The sequence below is a fragment of the Miniopterus schreibersii genome, assembly GCF_964146895.1.
Source record: "Miniopterus schreibersii genome assembly, chromosome: 6".
Classification (NCBI taxonomy): domain Eukaryota; kingdom Metazoa; phylum Chordata; class Mammalia; order Chiroptera; family Miniopteridae; genus Miniopterus; species Miniopterus schreibersii.
The window spans coordinates 48,973,026-48,991,335 of record NC_138107.1 but is presented as its reverse complement, the minus strand read 5'-3'; the positions used below and the strand labels follow the sequence as shown (position 1 = coordinate 48,991,335).

General features: G+C 44.4%; 1 protein-coding gene across 1 annotated transcript in view; it reads left to right on the top strand.

The window, feature by feature from the left end:
• Positions 1-18,310, top strand: part of FAXC (failed axon connections homolog, metaxin like GST domain containing) — a 51,689-nt gene that overhangs the window by 17,363 nt on the left and 16,016 nt on the right. The window contains exon 4 of the mRNA XM_081140054.1: positions 5,477-5,700. Within this exon, the coding sequence (XP_080996180.1) occupies positions 5,477-5,700 (224 nt within the window). The remainder of the gene's footprint in view (positions 1-5,476; positions 5,701-18,310) is intronic.

Below are 18,310 nucleotides of genomic sequence, written 5' to 3'. Positions count from 1 at the left end.
ACCTAGTCATAATATTATCACCTATAAATATATAGGCCTTAGAACAGGGAATTCAAGTTCACTTCTAAGTTGGCCATAATTTTAAAGTTTTAAGTTTGTCAGTGAATGAGGAGGTAGGAAGCTTTAATAAAATAACTTATCACCAAGATATTCTCTAAAAGCCAGGGGATTCTCTCTCCCTGATTGCAACTCAATTGATATGTTCTCTGATATCCCCTCTCCCAGCTTTGGATGTAGTTTGTAGGAGCTAATCTCATGCCTGTGAAACAGAAGCTTTTCATATGCTCTTGAGCATTTAGAGTACAAGCAAAATACGGCAAGGATAGCACAACATGGAGAACGGCATTCTCATGGTTGGGAAGGCCACATGCAAGGACTCACTCATCAAACAGTGACTTTCAGTTTCCCACATATTGTTATTTGTTTCTGCTATGGGCCAGGTCTCATGTTAGGTTATAATGAGAGATATCTTCATTCAAACATTCAGCATCAATTTTTTCTTTCCTGTCTTCTTGATCTCCTTTAAAAATGTTCGAACAAGGTTTATTCTTCTGTTCTAAAATAATCATTCTTTAAAAAACCGCACAAAACCCTTTGACTCCATTTTGCAGAAGAGAATGGATCCATCAGCTGCAATAAAAAACATGAGTATCAACTTCCTGAAAGATGCTCTCAGAATGATAAATTATTTTAATTGCTTAGCCTAGTCTAGTTTCCAAATTGGCCATCCTTGGCCTCTCCAGTTAAGAATTCATGACTCCTGTGCAGTGGCCTCTTCCCAGGGGAGAGTGACACAGATCCCAGAAGAGAGCAGTGGCAGCCTCGTCTTCATTCTCCATGGGCACTGCAACTCTCCATTTGTCTGTTTAAATATTGCCATCCCTTAGGAACACCGCTTAGCAGTGGCTGGCTCAGAGTGAAACCTTATTTTATTCAATTAATAATTCATTTCTTCAGCTAACTTAGTGAATGAATTACGGCTAGTGGCCAGGCACTATGCCGGATGCAGGGGAAAGCAAGGTGATAAGATGCTATCTCTGTCCTCCAGCGGCTTCCAGGCTGGAGGGAGACATGGAGCCTTTGTAATTGTCAGTGCTGGGGAGCATTTGAAGAACCAAGGAAAGGCAGCCAGCACCTGCTGGAGGGATGAGGGGAAGGCTTCCCAGAGGAGATGGTGTCGCAAGAGAATCTAGGGACAGTAAGAGTGTCAGGTGAAAGAGCTGGGTGGGGAAGATTAGGATATCCAGGCGGAGGGAGCAGCATTTGCAAAAGTTTAGGTGCATGAAAGAAGGCACATGTAATTCTGTATGGTGGTGCATGGGAGGCGATGCAGCGTGAGGGGTCAGACTGTGGGGAGGGGGCTGGTGTGCCAAGCAAAAGACCGATGGGGAGTTAACGAATGGCTCCGAGAAGCATCGTCATTCTAACATATGATTCAATTTGTGTTTTAGGAAGCTCTTTGTGATTGCCTTGGGGCTAAGGGATTTCTGGAAGGCCTTGGGGGATGTCAGGAGACCTGCTAGGAGGCCACTGTCCTCAGGGTTGAGAATGATGAAGGGCTGGTTGTACTCCAGTGTTAACTGAGTTGGAGAAAAGGGTGAATTCCCAGGGTGACTGGCTGTCAGGAGTGAGGGATGGGAGCAGTGAGGAATAGCCCCAGAGCCTCTTTCTGACTTGGTGAGAAGTGGATTGGAAGGGAAGGAAGATGATGAGTCCAGCCGTGTGAGAGTTGGTTTTCAGTTCCTGAGGATCCCTCGTGAGGGTCCCTGATCTCTGGACAGAGGTCTGGGCTTGACACAGAGTTGGGAGTCATTGGTTTGAAATCATGGGTGGGAAACAGATCACTCCATGAGTGAGAAGGTAGAAGGAGCAAAGGTAAAAATCTTGGGAACATGTAAGAGGCAAGAAAGCAAGCAGTGGAGACATAAGTGAAGGAATTCTAAGAAAGACGCCAATATTGTTGGGTGCTAGAGAGAATTCAAGAAAGATAAACATGGAAGAAGGTTGATTTGGATTTTGCAACAGGAGGGATTGTGGACTTGGAGGGGTGGTGTCATGGAGTGAACAGCAGGTGGAAGCCCCACCACGTGGACAGAGTTTTCAGGGTGTGGTTGCAGGAGGAGGTGGGCTCGTGGCTGTAATGATATGGAAGCATGGTCAGTGATGTCTTTGACCTGTAGTACTTGATTTGGGAGTCCATGAAGCATCCATTCTCTTTGGTATTTAAAGTTTATACGCCCTCCATGGAGCTTGACCCTGAAAGAGCCTGCCCAGCCCTCATTATCTCTTCACTAACACGTGTCTATAACATGGGGCTCAGGGAATGAAAGAGAGGAGAGAAATCAAGAGTTGAGGAGGAAAGAGAAGAGAGGAAGACCAGACAGTTTCTGAGGTTACTTTTAACTGCAAAATTCGTAATCAACCCAGTGCTCCTTCTTCTGTGCCCTGCATTCAACCTGCTAATGCAGGTAGAGAACCTTAGACGCTTCGTGGCATTGGTGGGGACTCCTGCCTGCTCAGCTGTGTGGCCCAGACAGGTGCCTCTCCCACCCCCGCCTGCTGCTCTACCCTTTAGTTTTCAGGAGCTCTTTCCCCATTGCTCATCCTCAGTTTCTGCGCCTGCCCTCGTTTCCTTCACAGAGGAAACTGAAGTCATCAGGCAGGGGCTCAGAATCCTTTTGCAGCTCCTCACCTCTTGCAAACGGTGTCCCTACTTCTGTTTATCTCGGGGAAAGAGGTGTCCCCACTTCTCTCCGTCTCAGAGAAAGCGACCTCTCTCCAAGCTGGCCCAGCTCGGCTCTCTCCTCTTCTCATTTGCCCTTGAGCGGTGGTTTTCCCACTCCTTACCCTGGAAACTTCCTTAGGCAGCCTCACCTCCGCTCACAGGTTTAAAACTGCCACTGATGCCCCTGCCCATGAATTCTTTGTCTTGATCTAAACTTACCTCCTGCGTTCTCAACCTGCTGGACCCCTCACTTAGGCGCTTCCATGCAACCTTCAAACGCAACAGGTTCACTCATCTTTCCCCAATGAAGCCTACTCTACCTTGTGTATTGCCAGTACTGGTTAATAGCAATATCATCCACTAACACCATCAGCCTGGGAGAAAATGCTTAGTTTCTCCTTATTTCTAATCCTGTATACCCATCGGTCTTTTTCTCCTAACTCCCTATTTTTCCTATGCATTCCCTGTTCACCATCCCCTCTGCCATCACCTGGTTCAGTGCATCATTTCTTGCCTGGTCTTGCCATGGTCTTCTAGCCAGCCTTCCTCTGCCAGTTTCCCCACTTTCAGCCCTTCCTTCACCACAAATCTGATCATGTTTCTTGTCGGCTTAAAACTTTTCAAGTGGTTAAACTTTGCTTTCAAAATAAAGCTGAGCCTCCTTTGCTACAGATCCACCCTGATCCGAGCCTTTGCCCACCCTTCCAGCCCCAAACTCTTACAAGCTTCCTCAGGCATCCTGTACCCCACCCGCCTGTCCTCAAGTTCTTGCCATTCACCAACCAGCCAATGCTCTTCCTGCACCTTCCCCCTGGGATCTGCCTGGTGAGCGTCTGCTCATCCTTCAGGCTCAGTTACGCTTACGACAAAACCTATGTAATTTGCCTGCAAAGAGTGCGCTTTCCCCCCACATCAGCCTGTCAGCTTAGAGCCACAGTATTCCTCATTTTTACACTTTAGATGTTCCCTAGATGCTGTTATGACCTGGTGGTCATCCTTAGTTTAGGAAAATTTAGTTTTATTCTCCGATCACTAACTTCCAAAATAATCAAGTATTGTATAGATTGTGTATTGTGAATTTAGATGTCGTACAATTAGAATGAAAGTGCCAAATTGTTCTAAGAGAATGTGAAAGTTGACACCTTAATTACTTAATTGCAGGTGTAAAAAGAAGGGCAAGTAGAAAAGCATTTAGTTTGAAGAATTTTAAAGAATTTACTAGAATAAATGTGAGCTCTTCATTTCAAAAGTTGCGTTGACTACCCTGCAGCTTAATTGGTGCACATTAATTAGTCACCATTGAGATATACCTTTTCCTCTTCTCACCAAAATGTATGGCTAGGCTCCTCAATACTCTATTTTGAGAGACTTATAAAAAAGAGGTACACAAACCCTTCTAACAAGATTTGTAGGCATTCCTTTATAAGGGCAATAAAGAAGAGTTATGATTGTAGTACAGACAGTGCATTGAAATTGGTTGTAAGATCTTTCAGCAAAAATCAGGAATGCTTAAAAAATTTTAGAGAAATCTTCTCGTTTCCCCCCCCCCCAATTTTCATTTTATAGAGGAACAAACCCTAAAAAAAGAACAAGATACAATGATCAAAATTTCAGGGCCCTTTTTCAGTTTTTTTTCCTTGAAGTGTAAAGTAGCTATAATTTACTGTCATCCGTTGTGTTCTCTCTGTAAAAACACTTTTCACTCTTCTCATTATTTTGACGTGGCCATTACTGCTGTGTCAGCCCACATAGCAGGACCGATGACTGCTGATGCATCTTTTATTGCTCCTGGTGAGGAAAACCTCATTATCTCACACCTGCGTGCCCACAGCTCCATTTTTCTGAGCCTTCAGTAGGAAACCCTTTAATTTCCACCTACCAACACTATTAACCATAGAGACATTCCTGCGGTTGCGCAGGTACCAAGGACAGAATCAGCGAGGGCCTGGGTATCGGGCAGCATAGCACGAGAACAGCTGCTTAACTGTCCACACCCGTCACACAGGGCCACCCGCGCAGGTGGGAAAGCACCATCCAGATGGGGACGGTGATCCCACCCACTGCCTTTGGTATTTGCATCCACTTTAGAGTCCCGGAGAAAAACTGAAGCAGAGAGTTGACTTTCTGAGCAAGTCGTTAACGTACTATTTTAACTTATAGAGCTTATGATAAACACGAACAGGTATACCTACGCCCTGATCCTTTCACAAAGGCAAAAGGTTTCATTTAAAAAAAAATCTTTTGATATCGTGAAATATAAAGTGCATACACAAAGTGTACAAAACAACAATGTGCGGCTTAATGAACAGAACATGTACCCATGGAACCGCTGCTTTGATCAAGAAAGAGGATGAAGGCGCACACCAGCCGCCCCCTCCTCCCAGCGCCCGCAGGGACGCGCTGTGCCGCCTAACAGCCGGTTAAAGCGGCCTTCTGCGTGTTCCCTCTGGGGCTGCCTAAGAGAACGCAGAGCGTGGCCTTGGGGGGGAGAGGGGGACGGACTGAGGGCGGTGGAGTGGAAGCATGGCATCCTCACCTGGGCTTGTTACCGTGTCTCTCACGGGCCCGAAGTGCAGGCGTTCACTAGGGCCCGGAGTAATTAATATCTGCCATGCAGACGGCTTTTTAAGAAAAGCTGCACGGCCTCAGTTCCTCCAGGGTGTGCTAAGTTCTGAACCACTCGCGGGAAATTGACCCCGTGGAGCTGCTATGTCTCATGCACAGTAGTAACCTGTTTCCACACGCTTCCAGGACGTTAGCTTATTGCCAGTGGGTGGACAATCTCAATGAGACCCGGAAGATGCTCTCTCTTAGTGGTGGTGGTCCCTTCAGCAACCTGCTGAGGTGGGTCGTGTGCCACATAACGAAAGGAATTGTGAAACGCGAGATGCACGGCCACGGCATTGGCCGCTTCTCCGAGGAGGAGATTTACATGCTGATGGAGAAGGACATGCGGTCTTTAGCAGGGCTGCTGGGTAACGTACCACACCTTCTATTCTATATTTTCTCTCCTTACTTTTTTTTGCATGATTAGTAAAGCACTGTTAGCTTACTGATTTAAAGCTTCATTTTGGTTGGTTTCTTTGCTTCCACATATAGGTTGCAGTCCCACCAAGGGTTTAATTGTGCTGGGGAGGCCCCTCCCGGGGAAGCGCAGAGAGATGCATGTCCAAGGGCAGTGAGGATGCTGAGAGTAGAGCGAGCCGCCCTCATTTACCCGGTTGGCTGCAGGTGGCTGGGCTGATGTGATCCTGCACTGGGCAGAGCTCGAGTCTTAGCTATCGTGATTCATAAATATCACTTGAATTCAGGAGCTTCTGTGTGTGAAATGATGGCCTCTCCTGGGGACAACTCATATATAGGGAGCCAAGCTCTCTAAGTGAGTAGTCATATGACCTAGTCCTTCGGGGCTGCTGATTTTGTTTGGGGAAGGTGGGTTTCGTTGGCCCTCTCTCAGCACCCTCATCTCCATTCTGGACCACAGTAGGCACCTCACCTCTAGGATTTGTTTTGTTAAAACCCACCTGGTGTCCCAGGAACTGGGGGCTGTGCTGGGTGTTACCTGCTGCCTGCAGGTGACCCACTCTGGTTCCTTCCCACTCCACATTCCAGACGCTTAATGGACCTGGAGTCCTCCCCTGAACCCCAGCTTGCATGGGGAGATCCTGATGGCACATTCAGCACTCATTTCCTCCCCTTGGTCAGCTTTGTTATATGGAGGTGTGAGGGGTGGTGCTGGCTGGGCTCCTCCTCTAAACAGACCTTCAAGAGCACTGCCTGCTTGAAGATGGACATTGCCTGGACCTTCTGGTGCTTTTCCTCCCTGAGCCCAGGTGGTTCTGCCTGATGGAGATATGAGTGGAATTAGCCTCCAGTTTGTCTGTTCCTTTGGAATGTTAGACTGGATGCCCAGTCTCACAGAGTAGACGTGCAGAGGGCCATTTCCTCCTTAGCAATGGCTCTGTCTGCTCATGGCTTCCTCCCCTTCCTCACTAGCTTATGCTGTTAGGAGCTCCAGCAAGCCAGGCATTGAGCCCTTGAAGTTAAGACCAAGATTATGCCAGTGATGTGCTGCTCATCTCTCACAATTAAACAGTGTGGTTCCTTAACCAGAGAGGGCTGATCATGACCTTTCTGGAGCATTTCTGGGTGGGAGAACCAGGGAGCAGGTCTAGCTATAATAATAATAACTGCCAATGTTTTCTGGCATGTAATGACTTAGAAAAATGCTTTCTCCCCAATTGTGGTGAGATGGGAGGTGAATGAATCACTAATAGCTAAGCTGGGTGCCTGCAAGTATTCAAAACAGCATCACAAGTCTCGATGATTTTCTGCAAAGAGAAACAATGGGCTGCTCAGAAGCTGAGTTAGCTGGACTTAGAGTCGGTATGGGGCCCAGGGAGCAGTCGAACCCTCTCAAAAAAGCACTGTTTTTGCATTTGGAGGGAGAGAGACTCTTTGGCTGAACATCATGGTTCTTACTGAATGAGACAAACATCTACTTCTCCCTTTACCCAGGGATAGAGCTTACTTTTAATGCCCAGTTGCCCAAGAGACTCAAAATGCAAAATGACTTTTTGTTGAGATTGTTTAAGATTTGGGGAAATTGCCCATGGATGTGCTTGATTCATTAGGATAAATTAGACATAGGTGTTTTAGTTTAATTGACGTCAGTGATTTGAACACCTCTGTGTATAGGAGCTGGGGACACAAAGATGGATTAAAGATTGTCCCTGCTCTCACCTTACAATCCAGCGGGAGAGAGGAGACTCTAAAGTACGAGTAGGCAAATTACAGTCCCAAACTGGTGGTGGTTCTTTTTTTTTAAAATCCTCTCCTTGAGGATATTTTTTCCATTGCTTTTCAGAGAGAGTGGAAGGGAGAGAGAGAGAAACATCAACGTGCAAGAAACACATCTGTTGGTTGTCTCCCGCACGCATCGGGGCTAGGGATCGAGCCTGCAAACCAAGGTACGTGCCCTTGACCGGAATTGAACCCAAGACCCTATAGTCTGTGGGCCTACGCTCAAACCACTGAGCCAAAGCGGCTAGGGCAGTTTTTACATTATTAAAATTTGAGGACAAAAATGCAACAGAGATTAAATGTGTCCTGGGAATCCTAAAATGTTTACCATCTGACCCTCTCGAGAAGTCTACTGGCCCCTGCTCTAGAAGAGGAACCATGCACAGGGCGGGCTGTGGCAGGTCCCACGACAGAGCTCTACACCCGGTGCTCTGGGGACACAGCAGAAGCAGGATGAAATGGGGGGAAGAAATGGGGGGCCATACAAGAGGTGGCAGTCGTGCTGGCCCAAGAAAGAAACAGTTGTCCTAATGAAGAAAATAAGGAAGGTCTTCCTAGGCAAATCATAAGAAAAGGGCTCATGAGGGAGAGGCATTTTAGGATCAGAATGGTTGTCACTGATTTAGATCTCCTGGCCTTTGTGAGTTGAGGTCATACCCTTCCTTAGGAGTCTGGCTCCCCCACAAAGAGATGTTAAAACTTGAGGCTGAAGTGCATAAGTACTGAGGAGAAATGACCTCTTTTTGGAGCTGCTATGGGAAGACAAGTAATAAAGTGGAATTTGTTAATGGAAGTGAGAAAAACAAGCTGATTGCCAGCCAACTCTACTTGACTAATGAAAAATGTAAAGCATCCCCCCCTTTCCCTTCCCAGCCCGAAGCCTTTTATTAAGACATAAAGATGGCTTGGGGAGTCTCTGTTTTTCAGTCCTTGTTGACACTGGGTTGGCATATGTCAAAGAGCCAAATCTCTTGGTTATTTTAATAAACATCAGTATGTGATCTCAACTATTTAGTAAAGAGTCAAGGGAGGAAAAGTAGTTCTTCCTTCCAAAGGCAGTAAAAACGAGTAACTTGCCATGCGTGCTTGTCACCCTTGTCAGCATGAATAGTTACGATGTGGTATTATTTTCCAGGACGAATTAAAAAATAAAATAGTTATTTAAGTACATAAATATTTGATTGATCACGTAGTTCTTAGTTAAATAATATATAGAAGATTAAAAGTAGCTTTTGTGATTAGTAATAGAAAATGTCTAGCCCATTCTTAACCAAAAATGCCTTTGGGGTTCCATACCTCCAGACTGCAGAGCCTCACTGTGGTGCAAAAGTGGTGATGTGGCTCAGGAATTAGTTGGACTGTGGTAGAGTCAGGGGGCTCAGGGGGCACGTGCCAAGGAAAAGGTAAAGAGAGGATGGCTGCAATTATGCCTGGAACTCTAGGCCAGAAATCCTTGAAAGGCAAGTGCCACTTTGCACACCTCTTTACCCCTCTGGCATGCCAGGAGAAGAGAGATCTGGTTTCAGTGAGCAGGGACTCCAAAGAAGGAGGCGGGGCTCTAGGAGGAAACGGATTAGGGGAAGGGAGGTGGTCACTACAGCAAGGGAGCTGCCCTTTTTGGGGAGGGTGCCTTTGGTCGTGGCCACACCCTTTTGGGGGGTTTATACTCCTTGTCTTGTGGTTCTCACACTTCTCCCAGTCACAACACAAGATTGCATTTTGATGCTTTTGGTAAGCAGCTTTCATAAAGTTGAATTAAGAGTTATTAAGGAAAATTGAGGTAGAGGATTGCTGCTGGGCCTGAGGTTTCCTCTCTTGTCTCTCCTGACCCCTAGGGCTCAGGCTGGGGTAACAGTCTGCAGGATGGGGGGTTTTGGTGATGGTTTAGATTGTTACAAAGGAGTCTTAAGGAAGCTGATCGCAATGAGGCAGCACAGACTATTAAAATCTAATGTTTCTTTGCTTTTTTTTTTTTTTAAATGTATCTTTACTGATTTCAGAGAGAGGAAAGGAGAGGGAGAGAGACAGAAACATCAATGATGAGAGAGTCATTGATCGAGCCCGCAACCCGGGCATGTGCCCTGACCAGGAATCAAACCCTGATCGCCTGGATCCTAGGTCGACGCTCAACCGCTGAGCCACGCCTGGCCGGGCTGTTCCTTTGCTTTTAATTGAACTGTTATAGACCCTATGTGATGACACAGCAGTTATCTCAAAAAGCAAATGAATGATTGGTAAATAAAGTTGGTTTGGGAGAGATAATAATATAGGGGCAGAAGAATAAGAATACAGTTTCAGTTATGAGGCTCAGCTGTGCACACTGGTGAGCAATAAATATGTGTTGGATAAATGAAGGAAAGAGCTAATGAATGTCAGGACACATTTAGCAGACAGCCAATCCTGACTCCAGGATCTGTGGATCTGGGAGTACTTTCTAAGCAAAAAACTGAAATTTGTGAATGCATTTAAGAGGCAAATCAGAAATAGTGATGGGTTCCACAGGTGGAATCTGCAATATCCTATCGAGGAATGTGCTTTTCAGTCATGGCTAGAGACCTAGGAGGGAGAGTATGCTTGTAATAATTGGAATTTAGACAGAAGGGCAGTGCCTTTGGCTGAGGACTGTATGAGTCTGGCTGTAGGGTCAAATGCACAGAAGTGTGCCAGGCTCTTCATGAGGGCCTGAAGAGAAGGCGGTGAACAAGCTGGGCACAGCCTGAGCGACTAGAGCTGTCAGCCAAGGAAGGTATCGTCGGAAACATTTATAATACAGCAACACTTATGAGAGGTGCAATGAGGGCATTTTTGCTGGGTAACTAACTTGGTTCAGGGTGGTTGCAGAAGGCTTCTTTAAGGGGATGACATGTAAGCTGGACTCTGAAAGATAAGCTGGAGTTAAGCAGGCGTGCGCGTGGGGAGGAGGAACCCGGTTGGGACAGGGAACACAGAAGGAACATCACATGTGAAGGCTCTGAGATGAAAAGCAGCTGAGGTTCTTTAAGAAACTGGAAATGGCCAGTCTGTCTGGAAAGTGGGCAAGAGCTGAAGTGTGGCGTGAGGTGGAGGCAGGCAGGGGCTAGATCGCGCAGGCCTTATATATCCCCTAAATAATTTGGGGCTTTAAGAGCGATGGAAGCCATCACAGGTTGAAAATGGGAAGTGGCATGACCTTATTTGTATTTAATATAAATGAAATATAATTTATTTAAGCCAAGAATGGATTTGGGGGCCCAGTGGAAGTTCTTCATACATTTAGTAACATCAATTCTTTTATCACATGTTGCAAACATTTTTCCAGCTTACCATTTTAATTTTAACCACAGGATACCATCTTTCATGATATTCTTGTGGGCAAGATGGCTGGTTTTCAAAGGGGCCTCATGGATGTGTGTGGTGACACCTAGATTTCTTGGTGGGGAGGAGAGGGACTCTCTCCACCCCTGCTTCACCTGAAGCAGGTCCTCTGTTATCTGTTTGTACAGGGTGGGGCAAAAGTCGGTTTACAGTTGTTTGTATGGAGAATAATACAATCAATAAATAACAGTACAAAAATACTCTGTGTTTCATGTATTCACAATTATAAACCGACTTTTGCACACCTTGTATGTTGGAAATCTGCTGTATTTTGTTTGGCAGACAACTTCCCCTACCAAAGAAAAAGGTTTGAAACCCTTGGATTAATTGTGGTGGATTTGTGGCTCATTGAGTAACTGTACCCTCCCAGTGCTGATTAATGGACTGATATAATCTGAAGAGAGCTCTCCAGAGACTGTGCTCTTGACTTTCCTCAGAGGCCCCTTGACAACTTCAAAGGCATACTTCATGGTTTCTGCATGACTCTAGGTTGAAGAATAGCTAAAAAATTGGGCAGAAAATCAGGACTCAAAGTTTTCAACCTTAACAAAAAGAAACCTACTAGGGATAAGTGTTCAATTCTATACTAGGTCCTCAAATTGAATTGCACAAATCTAGGGTGGGGAGAGACTTGAAAAAAGACTTACGGTTTTAGTTGATTTCAATCTCAGTATGTCCCCAGTGTGATCGGCTGCCAAAGAAGCTAATAAAAATCTAGCCTGTCTAAACAGAGCATAGTGTCAACACTTAAAAGTTGTTTCTTCAAGGAAACCTTTCTGGAACTTCCTCCCGGAGTGTGTCAGGCCAACTTGGTCTATGTTCCCAGGCACCTGGTGCTTGCTTCCTCAGAGCACCTCCTCTCAGTGATTTGGTTTGACTGTCTCCTCAGCTGGACTTTGGTGGATTCATTTCTCTCTCTAGGGCCTGACTGAGTGCCTGGCACACGTTAGGCAGCCAGCAAGTGTTTGTTGAACAAAGAAGTGCAATGTTCAGTTCTGGGATCCATCTTTTAAAAGAACTTGTCCAAACTAGGGTGTACCCAGAGGAGGGTGGTTAAGAAGATGGTTGGTCTCAAAATAATTTTATGTGAGGAATTTGAGGATCCTGGGGATGTATCGTCTGGAGAAGTGAAGATGTATGGGTCATATGCTAATTTTTAAAAAAATACTGAAAGTGGGTAGTGACTTAGGTTGCTGCACCGCATTCACGTTAGGCCCTCAGGCCTAGGCTGGGAGCCACTGGGAACACAACAGCTACACACTGTGCCTTCCAGGGAGTGAGAGGGGGCAGCTTTCAGGCTTAGGCAGCAGAAAAGGATGGGAAACATTAGGCTATATCCATGCCCATTTTAGCACAGTTAGCATATGTTGAGTAATTGTGAACAGAGTACAGAGGAGAATAAAGACATAGAATAGTTATGCCTGTGAGTCTACTAATGGATGAAATCCACAGGTAAAGAAGAAAATGAGAGACAATAAGAGGAATGTTTTGGAACCTCGAAGCAGTGTTTCCTAAGGCAGGTTCGAAGTCCTTTCCAAATTACCTGTCTAGAACAGCGGTCCTCAGCCCTGACTGCTCGTTAGAATCCCCTTGGGGGCTTCTAAAACACAGCTGCACAGGCCCTCTGCCAGGCCAATTAACTCCGTCTCTGGGAGCAGAATCTAGGGAAAGGTAGTTTTAAAACCCGCCGGGTGATTTGAATGTGTTCGTAATCTAATATGGGGGGGGGGTACGGAAGGGCCAGCCTGGGTGCTAGAGGGGGGACGGTGGGTGGGTGAAGAGCCATGGATGGGCTGCAGAGGAGACTGTGCCTTGGTTTGGGCAGGTATGAAAGGGATAAAATTGTAGTCTTTTATAAGGGAGATGATAAAATTGAGAACAAACCAGGCCTACGTCACAGTTTTGTCGAGAGGGTGACCCTGGTTGGGCCTGTCTGCATGGTACTTAGCCCAGCCCTTCCTGATTCCTGTGTCAAAAATCTATTATATGGACTGTAGATGCTTTGTGTGGATAAATTTTAGATACTCTTTTTAACATCATCTTAAGATGTTGTAGTCTTACAGTGCCCCTGAGAGCTAGTTATCTTACAGATGAGAAAGCCAAGTGAGGGTCAGAGAGGCTAGGGGCTGGGTCTCAGGTGGCCCAGCTAATGACAATGCTTTTCCTCCCTTCTTTTTCTCCAGTATAACTTCTGTATGTTCATCCTGGTTGTTTGTTAAAATCATATGCACGGAGGAAATAAGACTTGGAAACCATAAATTCTATTTTTACCTCTGTTGATTGGTTTCCAGTGAGAGCCTTAGTTGTTTTTGTTTGTTTTTAACATTTTTATTGATTTTTAGAGAGAGAGGAAGGGAGAGGGAGAGAGAGAAACATTGATGGGGTGCCTCCTGCATGTCCCCTTCCAGGGATCGAGCCCGCAACCTGGGCATGTGCCCTGACCAGGAATCGAACCAGCAACATTTCTGTGCATGGGGCAGTGCCCAACTAACTGAGCCACACTGGCCAGGGCAAGCCTTAACTTTTTACAAGTTCATACCAGAGTCCTGTACTCACTGACTGAAGTGGAAGTGATTTACTCGGAAAGGTCTTTACATATTATTCAATAACTCTCTGTTGCTTGTGGGGCCAGGCCTTGCTCTTATTAAAGTATTTGCAGCCTTGTGGGGACTAGGCCCTCTTGGGCCAGAGTTGTGGCTTCTTTCTTTCCCATTTTCATTGTTGCTAACTCAGTTGCTGAAACTATGTTGATTATTCATGAAAACATAAAAATTACCTTTAGCAGAATAAAATTAAATGCTAATCAGTACTGAGTTCTTAGAAATCTTTGTGGCTTATTTAGCAACACAAAGAGGTTGGTGTAATTCTGTCAGAAGTGATCTGGTCTCTACTGTATCCTGTGGGCATTCTAGCTGTTTCTTCCTCGGAGAATAGTGACTTTGACTTGGTATTTAAATTTTCAGGGTTTCAATTACTGAATGATTAGAATAAAAGAAAGGAAAAATTGTAGGAGAGCATCATGTAGACAGTAGGTTTTATATCTTTATCAGCACACATCCTGTAGGGTTTTATGCAGCAGATTGATGCAGAATGGGAGGGCTCGGAGCTTTTCCAGTGTGCCCGGCATGGAAGCCCTCCCCGTTTGTGTTCTGCTGGCTGATTTGCCTGGATAAAATTCATTGAGGAGACTGCCTAACTCAGGGATGGATTATAGATAAATGATGACCTGGTGTGTTCTAATACATTAAATCAATTGTTTGGTCTTTGGTGAACCCAACAACATAATTTATTTATTTACATTATTCAATTTGTATTGAAAAGACTATAATCAACACTTAAGAAACTGAAAAGAATTTAGGTGTGTTCCATAATTCTATCACCTAACTCAGTAACTATTTCCTGTTTCCCTGTATCTTCCACATGCATATTTTTAATGAAATTGTATTTCTGGTGTATCTCTCTCTTTGTATTTTATTCGTTTTAAAAGTAAACTCTAAACATTTTTCTGTTTGGCATATTTTAGAAATTTATCTTTTCAAATAAGTGTGTAATATTTTATTGTGTTGGAAGGTATTAATTCGCTTAGACTTGGCCCATTTTTTTTTTTTTATAGATAACTCTAAATTAAATATCCTCATGCTGCCTTAGCCAGTTTGGCTCAGTGGTGAGAGTGTTGTCCCTTGGACGGAAGGGTCCCAGGTTCGATTCTGGCCACGGGCATGTACCTTGGTTGCAGGCTCCATCCCGACCCCAATCGGGACCTGTGTGTGAGGCAACCAATCGATGTGCCTCTCTCACATCAATGTTTCTCTCTCTCTCCCTTCCATTCTCTGAAAAGCAATGGAAAAAAATCCTTGAGTGAAGATTAAAAAAAATATATCTTCATGCTTCACTTCTGAGGAATTTTTTCCTTGAGACACACTCACAGGAATTATTCAAGTTGGTGGCCAAAAATTCACCCTGGATTTCTCGCCCTCCACTGCCTTGCACCTGCGCTCACAGCCCTGTGCTGCCCGAGCCCTGCCTTCTTTCCAGGCTCATTTCTTCACCCTCACCCCTCGCTCACTGCGTGCCTGACACCCTGACCTTTTTCTCTGTTCACAAACCCACTGATGATCTCAGGGCATTTGTCTTAGCTGTTCCTTTCCCCTGCCTAAAATTTTCAGCCTCAAGATCTTTGCACTGCTTGTTCCTTCTTGATAGTCCTGTCTCTGCGTAAATATCACCTCCACAGAGAGGCCTTCCCTTCCCTCAGTCAGCTGAGGCTGTCAATAACCTTCCACAGTGTCACCTTCTTGTAATTCTCTGCATGGCACTTATCACCAGCTAAGGCTTCCTTGTTGATTGATTTGTTTACCATCTCTCCACATGATGGAGACTCCATGAGTTGTCTGTTCCATTAGTCCTGGCATCCCAAGCAGCCAGAGCTGTTTCTTACATATAATCAAAATAATATTGATAAAAGCTGACATATATGGAGCATTTCCAATGTGCCTCTGCAAATAGTAATGCAATATATAATACCCTCATATGGTAATACAATACATACTTTCGTAATAATATACATGGTGTATATTATACATTGATTATGTATCATGCAATATAATAAAATAGAGAATATGTAACACACATATGATATATGTAAAATATATAAGTGAAATACCCTACTGTGTATTTGTATAATATATGTACATATATGTATGTGTGTGTGTGTGTGTGTGTATATATATTTCCTCATGGTAATATAATAACAATACTTATAAGGTTTTAGAAAATTAAATGGTCCAGCCTTGGATATTCTCTCAGGAGAACTTAAGGGCTGACATGGTTAGAAGACCATCTTGTTTTTATGGAAAGTGAGCTATAGTAGTATGTGACAAGGCCAAAATATTTTTTTTTTTTTTTTTATTTTACAGAGAGGAAGGGAGAGGGAGAGAGAGATACAACATCAAATGATGAGAGAGTCATTGATCAGCTGCCTTCTTCATGTTCCCTGCTGGGGATCGAGTCTGCAACCTGGGCATGTGCCCTGGCCGGGAATCAAACCTCACTCTCCTGGATCATAGGTCTATGCTCAACAGCTGAGCCACTCCGTCCCAGCCCAAAATATTTCTTTATGAATTATTAGCTCAAGTACCTATACAAGCCCTTAGATGATCCCCAGAATTCTGCATCCTAGAGTCCTATACCGTCAAGTATTGGGAGGGATAATTTTGTTTTAAAAGATTTAAGGGCAAGGTATAATAAAGTAGTTGCCATTCATGGAAAAATACATTTACTGAGCACATACTGTGGGCTGGGGATACAGTCTTAGCACTCAAGTGGAGCTCATTATCTAGTGTGATTTCTTTTACTGATTTTACAATTTAGACAAGATCACAAGAGAACGATTCTGACGAGACTGTCAGGGCATCTAGGTATGCATAAGACCCCCAACAGTGAGTTTATTCACCTGTTAGAGGAGGGTCATTTAGCATTGTCCCTTTAAACATTGGGGGATGGCTGCCAAATGTTATCATTTAAGAATGAGCATAGTCAATACATTTTTTCCTTGACCCGTTATTATGAACAAGATCAGTTGGTTTTAATTTTTTTAATGAAAATTTTTTTCAAACATACAGAAAAGTGGACAAGGAGTCCAATGAACAGCTTTTATAATCATCACCTAGATTTAATAGCTGTTAATATTTTGTCACTATTTTTTCAATTATTGTGTGTGTGTGTGTATGTTAAAGAAAATCCAGATATCATGCCATTTAACCTCCAAATACTTTTGAATGTAGCTCTGATGTTTTCCTCCTGCAGTAGGGCAGCCCTCAAGGTGGCTGCCAGTGATCCCTGCCTCCCAGTGTCCATCCACTTGTGTAATCCCCTCCCCTGCGCTTACTGATTTGCTTCTAACATATAGAATATGACAAAAGCAATGGGATGTCCCTTCAAACATTAGGTTATAGAAAGACAATCGCTTCCATCTTAGGCCGCTCTTAGGTCTCTCTCTTGCCGCTCTTTCTCTCTCACTCACGTGCTCTAATGGAAGTGAGTTCTGTTGTGAGCTGTTCAATGGGAGGTCCACCTGGCAAAGAACCAATATTTCTGGCCAAGAGCCAGTGAGGACTGAAGCCTGTTAACAGCTGTGTGCATGAGTTTGGAAACAGGTCCTCCCTGAGTCAGGTCTTGAGATAACTGCAGCCCTGGGTTATGGCTTGATCACAGCCTGTGAAAGACCCTGACCCAGAGGCACCCTGCATAGGCCATATAAATTCTTGACCCACAGAAACTGTGAGGCAATAAAGTTTGTTGTTTTAAGTTGCTGAGTTTTGGGGTAATTTGTAATTCAGCTACAGTATCTAATACACCTACATAGCTCCAATCCCATCCATCCCAGTAGGTACCTCCTTGAGTTCCTATTGAGTTTGAAGAGTAAAGCCAGGTTGTCAGCACAGAGAGTTCTTCTGCTAAGGTGGGTGGTGGGCACTGGATCTCAGTTGCCTCCAGTTATTTAGGTAAAAGGTTTTACATCATTTAGAAGTGGAATCTTAACTTTCAGTCTCTTAGGAGGCAAATATTACTATCCTGATTCTAGCAAGAGTACTCTCATCTTAGCTGTGAAGAAACCTGGATCTATTCAAGATTATAGAGCTTGGCACATAACAGTTTTCTGTTTCTGGATTCACTAATCTCTGAGGAAGAGTTATAGGGGACATTCTTAACCACATAATAGTCAAGATACATGGATAAGAACTTTCAGTAGAGAAGTAACAAGGCTTGCTGCAGAGTAGGAGATAAAGTCCTGCACTTGAAAAGCAGCATCACACAGAGTTTTGATCTGATGCCAACATACTCATGGGTATGTCATTTGAGAAGGTGCAGGATTTCCATTTTAAAAAGTGAGGTCAATAGCAATTTGATTTCTGCCCAAGGGACCTGTGTTTATTGAGTAAATAAATAAGGTCCACCCCCATGGGCAAGCCCTAAACAGTTCTGATGGTTAAAAATCTTTACCAGTTTTTGATGATTTAAAGTGGACAGGGATCCTGGGATCCATAAAATAAAGAAAAATCCTTCGGGAATGTGGAGTCCAATTGCATGGCCCTATTGGCCAAACACCAGAGCTCCCATTAGAATCTATTACTACTCAGCTTTCTTAAAAGAAGGATATGTTTCTTTTTTAAAAAAAATATGTTTTTGCCTGGCCAGGCGTGCCTCAGTTGTTGAGCATTGACCTAGGATCCAGGAGATTGTGGTTCGATTCCTGGTCAGGGCACATGCCCGGGTTGTGGGCTCCATCCCCAGTCGGGGGCTTGTGGGAGGCAGCCACAAGTTTTCTCATCAGTTTTTTATTGATTTCAGAGAGAGGAAGGGAGAGGGAGAGAGAAAGATAGAAACATCAGTGATGAGAAAGTCATTGATTGGCTGCCTCCTGCGTGC